The sequence below is a fragment of the Lepisma saccharinum genome, chromosome 7, assembly GCF_977018435.1.
Source record: "Lepisma saccharinum chromosome 7, izLepSacc3.1, whole genome shotgun sequence".
Lineage (NCBI taxonomy): Eukaryota > Metazoa > Arthropoda > Insecta > Zygentoma > Lepismatidae > Lepisma > Lepisma saccharinum.
The window spans coordinates 85,615,526-85,633,766 of NC_139235.1; the positions used below are offsets into that span (position 1 = coordinate 85,615,526).

Below are 18,241 nucleotides of genomic sequence, written 5' to 3' on the forward strand. Positions count from 1 at the left end.
TGGTTTTCAAACTGCTGCCGATTGAGTTATTCATCATTATTGATGACCTTGTGTGTGTAAATCACAGAACTGTTCACTATGGTGTGTCCGCTTTTAGAAGGAGCATGAGTTTAGCCAATTCACAGTCACGGTCATTCCATATCAAGTGAACCAATGAAAAACACCTGACCATCTCTAATTTTATTCATACTTAATTATCATGAAGTACTACTCTAAGGTAGGAAAAACTGCAAAATTTCAGATTTTTATCTGTTGTGCTTTTCTAGTTAGAGCCCTCTAAAGTATGAAAAATAGCACAATTTGCCGCACATATGCAATCACAAAATAAGTCATAAATCAAGCTAGAATTGACGTAGAAGGTTGGGATAAGAACCAAATTGTTGCTTTTGCTATGAGCTGCACACATGACTACTATTCATTTTTTCCATTTCAAGGTCATTCAAACTATTTTTGAAATTTTTTACTATCCGTCGGACACCTATAACTTCTTCATTTCGTCAATTTTTGACATTCGTACTTACCTATCTGCTTCGTGGAACATTCCTTAAGGTGTAAGGTGACGTTTTTTTTGATCAAAGTAATTGCAATTTTTCACATTACGAGTACTTCTTTCTCGTAGTCTTTTCACTTGCCTGAGACACAATATGGCGCGTACACCTTCGTACATAATCGCGCGTTGTGCTTGTGTTTTGTTGATTTTCACTCGTTATGCAGTGTTTCAACCTTTGGAACCCAAGAAATACCCTTGAACACAGCTCATCTGATCTATTTTTTTTTAAAACTTTTTTGCATTGTTTTACGAAGAAAATTGTAATGTTTCGTGGTGCTATCCGTGAATGGTTTTTGGGGCTATCCGTCCCGGAATCGGTGTGAAATTTAAACAAAAAAATTATTTTGGTTTGAAATTTTTTAGTCCAAATTTCCCACTGATTCCAGGCTCCGCCCCTGGGGTAATTGACCTACCGCGGCCCCGCCTCCGCTCCGCTCCGGCTTTCTCTATAGAGTCCCTGTCAAAGGCATGTTAGAAATTGGCGTAGTCACCTGCCCCCAAATGAGCCCCAAACTTCTAAATTAGAAGAAATACGTTTCCAGGATACGGAAAACTTACGTGAATTTCACCACACATCTACGACAGGTCATATTAGGCATATACCCACAGCCCATTCATTCTAACGAGTAGCTTACATTCACTGCCACATTTTCAACATTCCTTTCCTTTCTTCACAATCCCGTGTACAATTAATTTAAAAAATCCACTGGATCGTCCACACCCAGTACGAATTTCACCACGCATCCACGAGACGTCATGTTTCTAACTTTCGTTGCAAACACAGACAGTTCGAAATACTGGATACCAAATGAACATGAACAAAACACAATCACGACGAGTGATGATGTACAAAGGTGTACGCGCCAAAGGCTATTGTCCGTCGGAGAATTAATTTTCCATAAAGAACATGAATTTCCGCTATGAAACATTCCCACATCACACAAAACACCTTTCAGATGTTAGACAATGCTACAGGAAGTTATTACCATAAGTAGTTTCTTGTGTAAAAATGAAGAAATCTGTCCGATGAATAGTAAATTAGTACCAAATTTTTAAAAAAGGTACATAGAAACATCCATATTTCAACATCAAGTCTTAGAAGTTTTGTTATGGGATCACAATATGATCATAGTTTTTGACATAAATAAACAAATACACACTAGGTAAGACCATATGACACGGGAATATTACAGTTAAATTTAAAAGTTCATTACACTCTACAAGGAAATCATAATTATCATACCTTCCCTTCTTTCATGGAAACAACTTTCATGTACTGTACGGTAATTTTCAAGAGCCATGGTTGCTGCATCCATTTCTTCCTTTGAAAGGTAGTAACTACGGCCAGTGGGACATCTGGGTTCCACAAGGCTGAGAATCTGAGAGACAGGCACTTGTAGTTTATATGCATAGTCGCTTTTGAAATTAAATGATTGAGAAGGATCAACTTCCACCATATTTGCAGCCTTATTCTTGTCCAAGACTACAGCAAGCCACGAATGATTGTTGTTCTCACAGTTTACATATCCTTTCACTTCTGCCAGTTGCAGCCTCTGTTTCACGCCTGCTCCTAACATAGTAAAAGTGCATGACTGTTCACTTGTTGAAAATACCTTTGTCACCAACACTGTATTAGACACCGGGATGAAACTGTGAAATTTATGTGTACCTGGTATCGGTTTTGCAGACAGAAATCTATCTGCAAGTATTGGTTGTTCTTCATTGTGTAGTTTTTCATTGAAGAAGAACTGTATGGAGTCAATATTTTCCTCACACCATGTAAACAGCTGTGGTGGTGTAATTATTTGATTATCATAGGGCTGCCGCAGGCTTGGCCTTCCTGAAAGTCTTTTCACAGTACCACCCAGACCATCACACACTCCTTTCCCATGAGCTGTAGCTAGCATAAAAATGCCACTCCGCTGCTACTCCAAAATCATTCACATCATGGCAAATGTTTGAGAAGTTTTTCCTGTTTTTGAACTGCACAGCTGAACCATCTGAGAAGTAGTAAATTTGTTTCAAATCTGTAATCAGCAGTGGCGTAGCATGGACATTTCGGGTGGGAACGCCAAGTCCGAAGGAAGAGTCGGCCCTTGCTTGCTTAATAATTTACTTATGGTATTAGTCGCCACAGGTATTGTTTATTTGCCTGAAGTCAGCTGGGTTTTCAATAAAACATCATCCATGCATGTTTTAGCTAGAAAATTAGATCCCTCACTATGCAACAAATGTTTTGAACTCTGGTGTTTTTAACCTTTTTTTATATCTTTCTGCATGACGCAAGTCATTAAAGAACTACCTGAATCATAAGCGCCTCTGCACAACAGTAGATGTCATTGTTGTGGATGATCCAACTACTGACTGATTTGGTTTATTTTATTTCGCTTTTCTACCACTTTTGGTTAATTGCGAATATGAATATGAGTGATGATATTGATGAAGGGACACTGACAAAGAACACCCGTGTTCACGCCGGGATTCGAACCTGGGACCTCTGTCGTCTTGCACACTGTGCAAAACAGAGTGGATGATCCAAATATCGTACACTCTACTGGCATAACAGTGCCGATTAGTAATTCAGACCAGTGTTTATTACATCTTGAGAATGCTGATAAACATTTTAAAATAATTTTGTCCAGAGACCATTCGATGTTAAGAGATTACAAATGAATGCTAAACATTTCCATTGACACTATATTAAGTAGTTAGATAATAACGAAAAAAAATACAATAAAAAAATTAACAGTTTTACGGGTTAAGTGGTAGAGCAGCCACAGGCTGAATTTCTACCACGAGGACTTCACCAACTTACTTGACAAAAACTGTGTTGATCTTTTAGTTTCTAATGCACATCGCTGTTCGTGCGATAAATCATACAATGCAGTGGCCATTAAGAAGCAGTATATTTGAGATTGGTAAAGTTACGTCAGTCAATATTGCGTATTGTAGCATCACATAGCACGAGTTGCTGGAGCGCGAAGAGCGAAGAACCGGGTAGGAATTCTACCGCTGTCGTCTGCTTCAGAAGGCAGGAAGGCTCACATGAACCAATCACGGTAGACCTCTCTTCTCCTCCGTACGCTGGCGTAAGAGAGAGCATTTACGCGCTTGCTGTAGAAATCGAAGCTTTCCCTCCAGAAAGGCAGCAAGGAATATAGAGTCCTGTACGCCGAACCTGCTCGGCGTCCGGCCTGGAAAGGCATTGAAAAGAGATGCTAGAACGAGTGTTGAGAGTGGAGCATTGCAAGCGGATCGCGAAAAATAGCTATTATAATGCCATGAAGGTCAAACATATATGAAATTAGTCACGTTTTACTTTATAATCACAGCATTTAAGCATTTTTGAAATTTTAAATCTGGGAACGCCGGGCGTACTATAACGCTACGCCACTGGTAATCAGTACCAATCAAAGGAGAGATAAGCTTTCTTTTTTAAATAAATGAACGGCAACAGTATCATGCTGCAGACATTCAGAGATACATACAATACTTTTGAATTTTAGATCATTGTGATCCTTGTAGTAAACTGCTATTGGAAAAATAGTTGCTTGCTCCTTGTTCCAATGAAAAGACTGGACCTCATCTTGTACTACAAACGAATAATTTTTCGCAAAGTTCATACATACCACAGCCTCATTTTCTTAAATCTATGTGTTCCCTTGCAATAAAAGAATGTCTCTTCAAAACTAACAACTTTTCACATAAGAGATTCTACAAAGTCATCTGCAGTTTTAGTGAACATTACTAAATTACATCTGTCAACAGATACCCATTGCTTGTATCTAATGTAGTCTTCCAGTTCATTATCTAGCTGCAACTGTAACTCATGTTTAAAATTATCTACACCTGGACACGAAGGACATTCATTAAGGTGGCATGCTGTACCTGGTGCTATACACATTATCTGCACAAAACACAATTTATAGTCACTTACGGCTGTGCCAACATTCAGTGTAATTTTCTTGAATTTTAGCACTTGTATCATTAGTTTTATATTTTGATGTGTTGTGCAAATACAGACTGTGTGGGTACCACTTCCACCTGCCAAGACACAATGTTTAGGTCTTAAATCAGCGAATTTTGTAAACCAAGTGTTATCAGTAGGATTTTCGTTTTTGAACAGCTCATACAGTTCCTTCAAGTTGCCCAACACTACCCTCTTTTGAACATGAATTCTAGTTACCTGTTTTTATTGAAACAATTTTTTTTTTTCCAGGCATAAGATGGCTGACAGCATCACTGTTGTAGAAACTGATTGCCTTTTCAATGAGAGCTTCATTTAAAACCTTTCCAGGTTTAGGATTAGGTGTTGCCAAAATACCCTTTTCTTGCCATTCTGTTGCTAACCTGAAATTCTCTTTGTATTTTATTGCATGACCAGCTTTTAGGTAGTACTGTTAAAATTTGCAATTTTTCACTTGCAGATTATCTTCTTGAAACTTTTGTTTTAGCTGACTGATCATTTCACATTTTGCTACCCTCTGTCCTCACTAGGTTATGCCTATGCTTACCCTCACACATAGTGAACAGATTTCCAAGGTTTTTCTGTATAAATCATGCACCTCTTTTCAGAGTAGACCTTGCGCGATACAGTAGTCGGTCAGCATATAAGTTATGCTAACAAATGCATTTAAAATTTATGAATCAACAGAGGAGAAGAAAAGAAGTAGAAAAGACTGCAAACATTACTGAAGAATGACCTAAAAGAAAAAAAAAAGGTCAAATGCAAAAATAAAAACAAGGTTTTCTGATATTAACCGAAGGGTAACAGACATGGACGTCCACAGGATTTTTTCCAGCGAGGGGCAAGGAAGGTATTTGTTTCAGGGGGACAAACAAGGCACATTTCCCCCAATAATAGTGTTGTTCCCTTATAAAACATTGCTTAAATTTGAATTTTTCATTTTAATGCAATAATTAACACACATTATTGTGGCTGAAATGAAATTATATGTGTGAAATATATACACTGGTCGACAATTGCTAAGGAACACACACGTTTTGACCAATAACTTTTGACTACGTGATCAGGGTGCAACAAGTGAACAATATATAATTACAGATATCAGTTAAGGTTTATTGAGAAAAGATGATGGAGATTCCCCATCAACCAAAGAAACAGGACGTCATAAAGCAAAACCAGCATAAGCAAAACAAAGTGAGGAAAGCACATGAATCACAATTTGGCATGTGTAGAGTGAGTCCAGAGGAAATCAGTATGGCGTGTGGCCACCACAGACTGCACAGCAAGCTGCACACCTGTTTGGCACGCTGTCGATGAGAGTGTTCGTGAGCGCGAGGTGTATATTGTCCCATTCTTCCTGAAGTGCAGTTTTCAGCTCCTGGATGGTCCGGGGTGGGGGATTCCTTTGTGCAACCCACCTTCCGAGAGCATCCCACGCATGTTCGATGGGATTGAGATCCGGTGAATATGCAGGCCAGTCCATGCGGGTGATGTTTTCTCTTTCCAGTGTCTCTGTCACTTGGACAGTTGTGTGTGGACGTGCATTATCATTCATGTAAAGAAAGTCAGGCCCCACTGCACCCCGAAAAAATGAACATTACCTTCCAGGATCTCGGTAGAATACCGTGATCCAGTAACGGACCCTGCGGCAAGGATGTGCAGTGGTATCATGTTCCACGTTCTCTCCACACCATTTGATGTCCAAAATCACTTGTCACACAGTACTGTGATTCATCAGAGAACATCACATTTGCCCATCTGTCTTGGTCCCAGTTACGATGTTGCACACACTAGTGTAATCTGGCACGACGGTGAGCTGGTTTTAATGGCACACACTTTACTGGCTTCCGGGCATACAACCCACCACTATTCAGTTGTCGTGTAATGGATTTTGGGGACACACGGACACCTGAAGCACTGACAAGGTCTTGAGCAATTTGGGCTGGAGTGGCAGATTGATTCCTTTTTGCCACCTGGACAATGTACCGATCCTGGCGAGCAGTTGTACACCGTCCACGACCTCCACCATGCATACGCAAAGCTGTTCCTCTAGTACGAGTAGCTTTCTGAAGTTGGGAAATGACACTTTTTGATACCTCCATAACACGTGCCACTTCAGTCACACTTGACTCCAGCTGACCAACCACTCTGCCCCGTTCGTAATCACTTAAATGTACTCTTCTCGCCATCTTCCTACACGCTTCTTCTGTTGCACACCAGTATTGCACTGCCAACGGCCTCTACCGTGTTTGACTGTCTCCCGTGGGTACCACCTCCTGCCACAGCACTGCAGTCTTTTCCTGATAACGATGCTCCAAGCGCACATGTTCCTTTCTGAATGGGCACGATGATTCCTTGCTGCCCTGTACTGGTCTCTTTCTGGCAACAGACTGACACGGAATTGTGTATGAAAAATATATGGGTCAATATGAGTTTGTTCCTTACCAATTGTCGACATAATTTTTGGTTGATTTTTCCCCCTTCGGATGCCCATGGAAACACTAATATCAGGTGCAGCATTGCTTTCAAGGTTGAGAAAAGAATATAATTTTTCATCAACCTTTGAGCCCTAATAATTATGCTTTTTACCTAATTTTGTGATGTACATAATTTTTCTTGCATTGCAGGTGTTCCTCCCATCTCATGGAGTGAAATTTTACAACAACATATTGCAGAAAGGAAGGCTGTTTCCCATGCTTGAAGTGCAAGACAGTCCCACATGATATATTCCACTCCAAGATATGTGAGTGAGGATGAGAATGATTTCATTACCATCGTTACCCACCCAAGCGATTCAACAGTTGACTTACATGAAAAACAGAATCATTCAGTTAGAAGTGATGATTCATTTGAAGAAATGATGTTGGTAAATAATCAGGTAATGTGCAAAGGGGAGGAGAGAGGTAGTAAGAGTTATGTAGTCTTCAATACAACTCTGCCCATCAAAAGTGAATTTATAACTGATGGTGGTTCCAACAAATATGCTATTGACAAAAACGTTGTAAGTGAACATTATGAATCAGAAACAAATGGAAATGCCGACATGTGCCACATCCCAGAGGATAATGAAGAAACAAAATCTTTTGTGAAATGTGCATACAAACGACGAAAGTCTGAACCTGGAGTAAATGGAACCAGCAATGATAATTCCAAATACAACTGCACTTTGTGCAGTCAAATTTTTACAGAGGAATGCATGTACGAAAGGCACATAAAAGTTCATGAAAATGAACGAGAGAGTGTTAGTAATAGTGATGTACTCTCAAATACAATGAACCGTGAAAATGAATTATTTATTGATGTGAATGTCCTGAGTGGTCATCACAAATCAGCATTAAATGGATATGATGACACGTGCAACATTTTAGAGGATAACGACAGTGACCCTTTGGGAGAAACAAATTTTTTTATCTCAGAACACCATGATATTCCCTTTTCAGATTATGCAGGCGCAAACATGATATTGGATAGTCAAGAGGATAAATCAGAAATTCAAGATAATACAACTCCAGATAATTGTGAGGGAAGGTATGATATATTTGGCTATTTGTTATTTTAATGAACGTTACTGTAACTTTCTTCCACTTTAGTTTAATTTTTTTGGTAAGATTTTACAATACCGGACCCATCCGTAATTTCTATCCTACTTCTTATACTCACGAAATACGTAGTCCCAATGAAGTATCTGAGGTTAACATGTGAGGGTGACGTGTTGAAATTATTAATTGACGTGTAGAAGTTATAAAATGAGCTTTTCAATTACCGTGATCGTTCTCCATATACAAGCATGGAAACCATGTTTGTTCAATGTAGCATTCACTTGTTCAGTAATCTGCATGGTGTGAGGCGACTTTGAAGGTAGGAAATAAAGTTCTTTCTTTCGTAAGTTTTTTTAGTAACTTTTAGTTGGGTACATATTAATAATACAGGGCATTGTTCATATTTCACATAGTTAATAATTTAGGACACTTGATCACGATTGTGTAGTTAAAATTTGTCGCTCAAGTGCTACGAAACTGACATTTCTCTACGGTGCCCCACAAGCCATTCACGCCTAACCCCAAAACCATTCACGCAGAACCCCACAAACCATTCACGGTAAGGCTAGGTTAGCTTAGGCAGACGTAGTTAAAATTTCGTTCTAAAACGTAAAGTATTGAAATAACCATTGTTTTCGTGGAGAAATCCAGGGTTTCTGTTCCGATCACGGACCACTAAATTTAGCTTATTTTGCAATTTCTACACGTGACCCCAACTTCAAATTCATGATTAGGAGGCCTCAATTAGTAAGTATGCGAAATATTACAAAAATTGGGGAGGGGTCCAGTATTGTAAATTCGCTCCATTTTTTTTTTTTTGTCTGACTATTTAAGCTATCCTTACCACCTGTAAAGTGACCACAAGCAAAATAAACTTTTGCCAAAAGATATTGTGCATCTTCTCTTCCATCCATTGAGCTTGGACAAGTGGTGCCAGGTTAGATTTGAAAAAAATGAGATTTTTGTCCCTTGGAAAACCTGGAAATCGGCTAAAAGATCAGAGGATCAAATAGTAGCAGATTAACTAAATTTTCCTGAGGGAGGGGTGTTGTAGGTTGGTAAAAACTTTGCAAACCTGCCTTCTACTTTCTTTATTGAAGATTAATTATTATTTTTAGGTGTTAAAATATCAAGAAATAACATTATTACTTGTACAGGGGTGCCAACGTGTAAAAACATTTTGTGAGCAACACTTCAGTCATAAAGCTATACATACATGATCAAGTGAAACTTGAACAACACATTGAGTGCCATGTTTAAAGGAAATGACGTTAGACTACATATCATGTTTCTTCTTGCATATATTGTTACCACAGAAGAATTTCTGAATAAGAGCGACTCTAAAGTCTCCCATAACTGACTGTTGACCAATCGGAGCACATGCTTATGAAATCAATTATCGAAAAAGTGAGGTACTGAATGTATTAATTTGTATTCTAGTGAAGAGAAAGCGACGCTTGAAGTGTAAACATGTGTATTTGTTCACAAGGTTTCGCATGATATTTCTGTGTGTGAGGCAGGCACACGTGGGAATTCTGTTGAAAATCGTCTACGAACGTCCTCACAAGAATTTGTAATCACATACGAATCGTACATAAAAACATTTTGTTGTAATGTGTACGTACGTGCCATTATTAAAACTCTAGCAAAATGCAAATAACACTTAACAAACACTTTACAAAACAACAGAAGATCGCAAGAACACTTGTAACATGTAACCACTTTAAAAATACGACTGAACTGAGATCACGAAGTTACTGAAACAGAATTTGGTAAAGAAAGAGATCCACAAGTTATGCTCAAAGCCATGTGTTTCAGTTGGCACTCTGGCATCACGAGGTGTTAGGAAACTTAAGTATCCCTTTAGCGTGTCTTGTTACCAAAGCTACGCGAAATTTCCTAAAAACATGCCAAAAACGAGTGGATGCACGAGGACAACATTTTCAACATCCCCCGTGACAATTAACGTGCTTATTTCGAATGTAATTGTAACTATAATTCTGAGAACTTGAAATCATTTTGAAGCTAGAGGCTTTCATAGCGGGATTTGACAGGAGTAGGTGTCCGGCCGGCCGTTAAGCGTGCCACCGTCAAGGCACCCAAGGCTGAACGGAGGACCCTGTAGATCCGGCGGCATCGCCCATCTCATGGTTGTATGGAATCGAAAATAAAGGATTCCCTGATAACAAGATTATACCAATTTCACGTCAACACGGTGCTATAAAAAAGTAGCTGAGGATATAAGAGGGGGTGGTGCTTTTTTATCCGATGAAAGGCATAAACTTAGATCAGATACTGCTTTATCATTTTTGTCCTTAATGAAATATCTTTTATTTAAAGTGTTATTTTTTAAATATAGTATAGGTGGATGAATTGGATATAATATTACATCTTTCTTGTTTGAAATTTGATGCAGCCAATATAACAATATCACGTCATGTGCAAAATGTATAATCATGGCAAAAGTTGGTCTATGTGGGCCGGAATCAGTGATGGCACGATAGTGGCGCACGAGGACAGTCGCCCCAGTTCACAGCCAAACGAGTGCACAAAAGAGCCAGATCTGGCTCCCAAGAGAGCTAAGTTGGCAACATTGCCATGGGGAAGAGCTTGGTGGAGACTGCTCCGCATGTCCTTAATATGTTGTAATTAATGTTACTAGTGAAAGATATATCAAACACCAAGCTAATACCAATTAGTTCCTTTATTTCGTGGAAACTTAAATTTGCCCGCCATTTTTCAATATGGCGGACTTAGCATACGGATGATCGCCAGGGACTTTTGATATGTTGTTATTAATGCTAAAGAAATTATATACCAAATTTCAGTTTGTTATGTATCGGTTCCTTTATTTTTCCTACTTTGACAGCACTATTATATCTTTCATAGTAACTCCGTAAAATAAACATATATGTACAGTATTGTGTTTTAAAAAAAAACATTTTATACCATGTAACAGTACAATCACAAAAATTACTTTGTAGCATGAAACAAATTGAAAACTCAATTCCAAGCTTTGGGGGCCTTCCCGATGGCGCAGTGGTCGCGTCGTCACCTTGTAATCAAGGGGTCCCGGGTTCGATACTCGGTGGAGGTACAAGTGGTTTGGATCCCACTTCAAACTGTAGGTCCAGTCCCGATTAGCCTTACTGTGCATAAAGTGGACTTAAAACACCAAATCAATCAATCAATCAATCCAAACTTTGGACCCCTTCTAATGATTGATTGATTGATTGAGTTGTTGTTTTAAGTCCACTTTGTCCACAGTAAGGCTAATCAAGACTGGGCCTACAGTTTAAAGTGGAATCCGAAGTACTATGTGCCTCCACTGGGTATCGAACGTGGGACCCCTTGATTGCAAGGTGATGATGTTAGATTGATTGATTGAATTGTTTTATTTTACTTCGCTTCTTGTTCTACTTTTGTCTAATTTGCAAAGATGAGTGATGATATGATGAAATTGATGAATGGACACTCACAAACATCCATGCCCAGGCCAAGATTTGGACCCGGGACCCCTGTCATCATAGCGCGATGTTCTAACCACTCTGCCACAGGGGCCGGCTGGACCCCTTCTATTGGGGAGAAAAAATGAGGGAGGAAGCAATGGAAGTTCAATATGGCATCTCCTTGATGCTTGACTGATTTTACTGCTATAACCTGTCCCAGCTAACTGTGGAGCAGGGCTGCGCATAGCTGCAGAGGAAGAAGAGGGAAATCGAGCGGTGAAAGCACAGCATTGCCAACTGTACGGTCCTGACTGTACATATACGGAAATTTCGTGGCATGTACGGACATATAGTCCAGACCTAAGTTCGTACACTAAATGTATGGCTTATCAAAATTTGCACTTGCTTTTTATCCCTAATATTTCCTTAAGACTTTCTTAAACCAAGCGTACGGACCTGGAGACAAAAATAGGGTCTGTTTACCATGTTCATACAGTATTGTCGCTTTCAATAGTTTGCAACGCTTTCAGAGCGAAACAGGGAAATCGGGTAACTCCAGTCGTTCATTACACAATTCCGTTTCTCTCACTGTTCATTGGTGGAGCAGTCTCACATCACTACTGCGCAGAGACTTGTTCTAGTTCGCCTGATCTACAGTTAGCTGGTACTGCGTATAGGTGCCCTGGGTTTTACCCAGTGTGTGCAGGTTTTTTAATGGTGAAATCTCAAGTGACTTTTTGCTATTTTTTTGTGGTATGCCAAGTACAATAAAGGTTTCTTCAAATCATGCTGTTTTGATTTTTTTTCTTTCAAGCTAATCTTACCTCTTAATCTGCTCTCACCAAAGCAATGTAAACATCAGATTTTATTCATATTTCTTTGACCAACTGAAGTTAACAAATAGTCTATGATAACTAAAGGTAAGCAAAATACTAAAACAGTTCTGTGAGGATCATTTAATGAGTACTTAGGAACATGTGTATTTCTTCATATTTAATGCTATTTACATAGAAAGCATGCAACAAAATGTAAAAATTTGTATAGAACCACAGCAGGAATGAACCTACACTTTTGTGTTATCTGAAGATCATTTTCTTTCTTTTCCAGCATTGGTAACTGGGAACATGGAAGCCATTCAAACGATTCGGAAAATGTTTCTATAATACGCAGATATGCATGTGGGTATTGTTCAAAAAGTTTTAGCTTCACATCTTCCCGACGCTACCACCACATGAGAGAACATAGTAGTGAGCTTCCTTTCAAGTGTGAGTATTGTGATAAGGCATTCCACAATGCACGTGCACTAGAAATCCATGTCTATAAAATCCACAGTAAAGAGTGTCGCTTGAAGTGCCGGTTGTGTGATAGAGCTTTCGCGGAGAGATCCAGCCTTTTAGACCACAATTGTAAACCTTCTAAAGCAAAACACCTTAAATGTTATGTGTGCGAAAAATCATTTAGTTTGATTAAATCTTTATGCAAGCACATTAAGATCCATAATGAACAATACATTTCTATGTGTACCTATTGCTGGAAACCTTTCACTGATGTTACTGATTGCAAGGAACACAGGAATGAGTGTGAATCAAAACCACAGTCTGACCAAGATATAGTTTATTCTGAATACATCCGCTCTGTTTGTGGGATAACTTTTACGGAGAAATGCACGTTCAAAAATGACATCAAAGTTCATTTTGAATTAGGTAGTGTTAATAATAGTGACATGGTCTTCAATACAACTATGAACAGTGAAAGTGAATTTTTAGCTGATGGCGAGTCAACCAAATATGCTGTTGACGAGAATGTCATAAGTGAACATAATGAATCAGCATTAAATGAAGATGATAGCATGTGCAACATCCCAGAGGATTATGGGAGTGACCCTTTGGAAGAGAGAAAATTGTGTATCTCAGATCATGGCTCAATAGGACACAATGATGATATTTCACTTTCAGATTATGAAGACATAAAGATTGAATTGGATAAGGAACAGGATACAAGAGAAGTCCAAGGTCATACAACACCAAATAACTGTGAGGATAGGTATGATACGTTTTTCTTTTTGCTCTTTTAATGAACATGACACTAATTTTCTTCCATACTAGTGTAAAATTCTTCAGTGTGATTATTTAACTTGTTTGCTATAAGGCTAGAAACCAATGGTATTCTGGGAAAACAGTTTCATGCCAGCCAAAATGCTGTTAGGTTGTTGTCAGTTGGGATATGCAAAATAATGAATTTATGACCACACAGGTGTATATCTCTATTGTATGTGATGTACAGGGTGGGTCAAGAGTCCCTGACCACCCTTTATAAAATGAAAGGGAGTGTAGATTGCAACAATTGGTCATGGTAGTAATATGTTAGGCCTAGGGCAAAACTTTTTGGTGCATGTCATGAGAACGTCCACCATGTTGGTAACCGCCATCTTGGATCCAACTTCATTTCTTAAAATAGGAAAGGGGGCATGTAGGATATTGTTTTGGGCTATAATTTCACCAGGAATTCAGTGGTGAAGTCAGATTTATGAAAACTTTAGGGTCATTCCACGCCAAATCAACAAAAAAAATGTCATTTCTGATCTGACCATTTCGGATTTTTCTTAAACTCTTACTATTTGGTAGTCTTCATGGAGATATGAAATCCTATGAAATTGGAGCTTCCTGTGTGGTGTAGTTATGGAATTTTGGGGGCTTGAAAATACAAAAAATTGTCGATTTTTAGTCTGCACCCGAGACTTTCATGGATAATTGCTCTTACCCTAATTGACGTAGACAGCTGGTTGTAGTCTTGTTTGAAAGGACATGAAATAAGCTTTCCAGTGGTGTATCACATCACTATATTTAGAATAAAATCTTTTGAAGGTCATCCACTTTGATCTTTGAACCTTGAACTTTTGAAAAAGTATATGTGTGATTTCCTTGGAACTGAAATATAATTGTTAACACAAGGTTACACTATAAAATAATCGAATTTGAAGTTGGGACGATTATGGGATAATTAAAGAAAAACAATTTAATTAGTATCAGTGAATTTTTTCAGCCATTCATTTCTAGTGGGAGTTTGCAACACTGCACTATTGCATTGCAGACTTTCTAATGTGCAATGCTTCTGCAACTAGAAAGTGAAGAATGTGTGCAGGAGTCTTGTTTGAAAGAAGTGTTGTAGAATGTTGAATAGATAGTGTGTTTAGTGTGACAGTTTTAATTTGAGCTGACTTTTTTTAAATAAGATACCTTGGTCACCAGCATCATGGCATCATCTACATTAGAAAGCCTTGAAGATTTTGAGATCCGCGGAAACCTTGACAGTCCATATTTTAAAGTTAATAAGTATCACCTGGAAATTAACACCAAAGCAGGAACAAACAGTGAATATCCACAGACAGATCAACACCTGAAACATCAATGAAGCCTGCAGAATTCATAGAAATTCTAGTCGGAAAAATGCGCACCTGATCGGAAATTGTTTCATGCCAACAAGTTTAATTTCTCAAGCATTTAAAAGAAACAGTTCTTGATAGGCACTACATTGTACTTTGTGATTCTGTAGAAAATTATTCCTGTGTGTTGCAAGATGCCTCACAAGGTGTTCACTGGAATAATAGTCAAGCAACAACAATACATCCGTTCACTATTTATTATTTTTATTATTATTATGGAAATCCCAATACTTTGACAGTCATAACTGAAAATTTGGTTGCCATATCAGATAGCATGATATAGCATTAGTTCACTTACTCCAGAAAGTACTTATTACATTTTTGAAGGATAAATTTGGTTCTGACAACCACTACAAAAATCGCAAAAATTTAATCAATGTTGCCTACCATGAGGATGACTTTTCTATGTTGTGTGACCGATTTCCATTCCAGGAATCCAAAAGGTTCATGCAGTACTGCCTTTTACAAAAGATGCCATACAATGAAACATTATTCTGCATGTGATGAATTTATAGAACATAATTTCATTATATGTCAAAATGCCTTAGAATTTACAGATAAACCATTATGGAAAACTGTGCGTTTACTCACTAAAATATATAAAAAATAAAAAAAAAGTTAAAAAAATTTACTCACTCACGTAAGTTTTTTAACTTTTTTTTTATTTTTTATATATTTACAGATATTACTGGATATTTTACTTGTGTATATAATAACAACTGGTGGCTAGTGTGTGTTCAGAAAGTATCTGAAGACACCGGTGATTTACAAATTCACTTTCTTCAACCTCATGGACAATCAGGATTATTTTTATGTCCCCATTTGGTCCAACAGGACATTTGTTGGGTCCCAACATGCAATGTTCTAACAAAAGTGGACCCTTCCACTGCTACAAGAAGGACGTACACTTTAACAACGGATGAAAGCCAGCTTGCCATGCAAGGACTGAGTGAATGAATACTGAAGAACAACCTGTGAACTATGGTGCATGTAAGTTATTTCTCAGGAAACAAACATTCTTGTCCATTTTTCACTACTGTAGATAATCATATTATTCTTAAAGGTAAATAACAACAGCGTTGCAAACTACCACTAGAAATGACCAGCTGAAAAAATACACTTACTAATTAAATTGTTTTTCTTTAATTATCCCATAATCGTCCCAACTTCAAATTCGGTTATTTTATAGTGTAACCTTGTGTTAACAATATATTTCGATTCCAAGGAAATCCCAGATATGCATCTTCAAAAGTTCAAGGTCCAAAGGTCAAAGTGGATGATCTTGAAAAGATTTTATTCTAAATATAGTGATGTGATACACCATTGGAAAGCTTATTTCATGTCCTTTCAAACAAGATTACAACCAGCTCTCTACGTCAATTAGGGTAAGAGCAATTATCCATGAAAGTCTCGGACACAGACTAAAAATCGACAATTTTTTGTATTTTCAATCCCCCAAAACTCCATAACTACACCACACAGGAAGCTACAACTTCTCAGGATTTCATATCTTCATGAAGACTACCAAATAGTAGAGTTTCAGAAAAATCCGAGATGGTCGGGTTGTGGACTTTGTTGATTTGGCATGGAATGACCCTTTAATGATATGGAAGTTATGGGCATATGAAGGTTACACAATGAAAGTTGCACAAAAACTGTTCAATATGCTGTCCTTCTTGTTCTATGCACATGTTGAGATGGTTCTCCCATGCTATGTGGGCACGGAGCAATATCTCAGGTGTGATTTGTGCACAGGCATCCAGTATCCATTGCTCCAAGTGACCCACAAACCGAATCTTTTCGGTATACACAATTGACTTTAACTGACCCCACAGGTAAAAATGGAGTGGGGTCAAATCTGGTGATCGGTTAAGCCATTCCACTGGTCAACGTCGACCAATCCATCGACCAGGGAACTTGAGCTTCAGATAGTGACGAACCTGTCGCCCATAATGAGGTAGTGCCCCATCCTGCTGAAAATATGAGGGGAAGCTGCCATCCTCCATCAAAACTGATGGAACTTTGTGTTCTTGTAACAACTGCAAGAAGCCCTCTGCATTTAAATTGTCATAAATGAAGAATGGGTCAATGATATATGTCCCCCAGATCCCGGCCCACGCCATAACCTTCCCAGCACCAACCATATTGCTTGGATCTCTCCACAACTGCTTCTCGTAGGACCAATACTGCATGTTCTGTTTATTCACTTCTACATTCACATAAAAATGTGCTTCATCAGAATACAGAATATGCAGTGCAAAGTGTTGGTCCTGGTGAATTTGCTCCAGAGCCCATTCACAAACCTGCATTCTCCTATCCGGGTAGTCCTCAGAGAGATGGTGCTGCAGCTGCAGCTTGTACGGGTGCCACTAAACCATCTTTAACACCCTGCAAATGGAACTCTGGCTGACACTGCATTGCACAGACATTCAATGTGTGCTGTTCTGCGGAGACTTGGCAAACTATGCTTACACTGCCGTAGCTGTTTCTTCGTCTGTGGCAGTTCTGGGCCTACCAGATCGTGGCCTGTCCTGGACTGTACCGCTCTCTTCGAACCTGGTCAGCATTTGGGACACTGTAATGTGCAACACTGGGTTCCGTTGAGGGTTCCGTTCGTTGAATCATGAGCTACAGCACAAGCACTTCTGCCCTCCCCACAGCTTGATGATCTGGTTTGTTCGGCCTTGGTCATTGGCATGGTTCAGCACCTACAAATGATACGTAATTAACACTTTCATATGCCCATAACTTCCTTATCATTAAAGTTTTCATAAATCAGTCTTCACCACTGAATTCCTGATGAAATTCTAGCCCAAAACCATACCGCACATGACCCCCTTCCCATTTAAGAAATGAAGTTGGATCCAAATGGCTTACGTTGTCATGAAATTCACCAAAAAGTTTCCCCCTAGGCCTAACATATTACTACCATGACCAATTGTTGCAATCTACACTCCCTTTCATTTTATAAGGGATGGTCAGGGACTTTTTACTCACCCTGTATTTTAAAGCAGATATTGTAAAATTGTTCCAGAAAATTCCTACAGCTTGTGCTAGGAATGTTTGCACAGTCTAGCCATAATTTTCAGTAGGTTTATTCATTAATAAATGGCATTGACAACCTGCTATAGGCACTGCGAAATATCAGAAGAATGAAATATGGCCATTTTTGATTGCAGAACTCCTACTACCACCAACATTATACATAATATTTCAATTAAGGCTACATCATGTCAACCCCATGAGTAGTCATCAGCCATGCTCTCATCTCCACAAACACTAAAGGCCCTACTG

The 18,241-nt window shown here is 38.7% G+C and overlaps 1 protein-coding gene across 4 annotated transcripts in view; it reads left to right on the forward strand.

Annotated features, from left to right (window-relative positions):
- The window catches only part of LOC145989987 (uncharacterized), a 74,248-nt gene that overhangs the window by 2,896 nt on the left and 53,111 nt on the right, over positions 1-18,241 (forward strand). For all 4 annotated transcript variants that reach the window (XR_014441908.1, XM_083125554.1, XM_083125556.1 and 1 more), the window contains exons 2-3: positions 7,145-8,045; positions 12,613-13,548. Coding sequence is in view for 3 of the 4 variants with exons in the window: in XM_083125554.1 (XP_082981680.1) it covers positions 7,237-8,045; positions 12,613-13,548 (1,745 nt within the window). In the remaining variant the exon portion in view is untranslated. The remainder of the gene's footprint in view (positions 1-7,144; positions 8,046-12,612; positions 13,549-18,241) is intronic.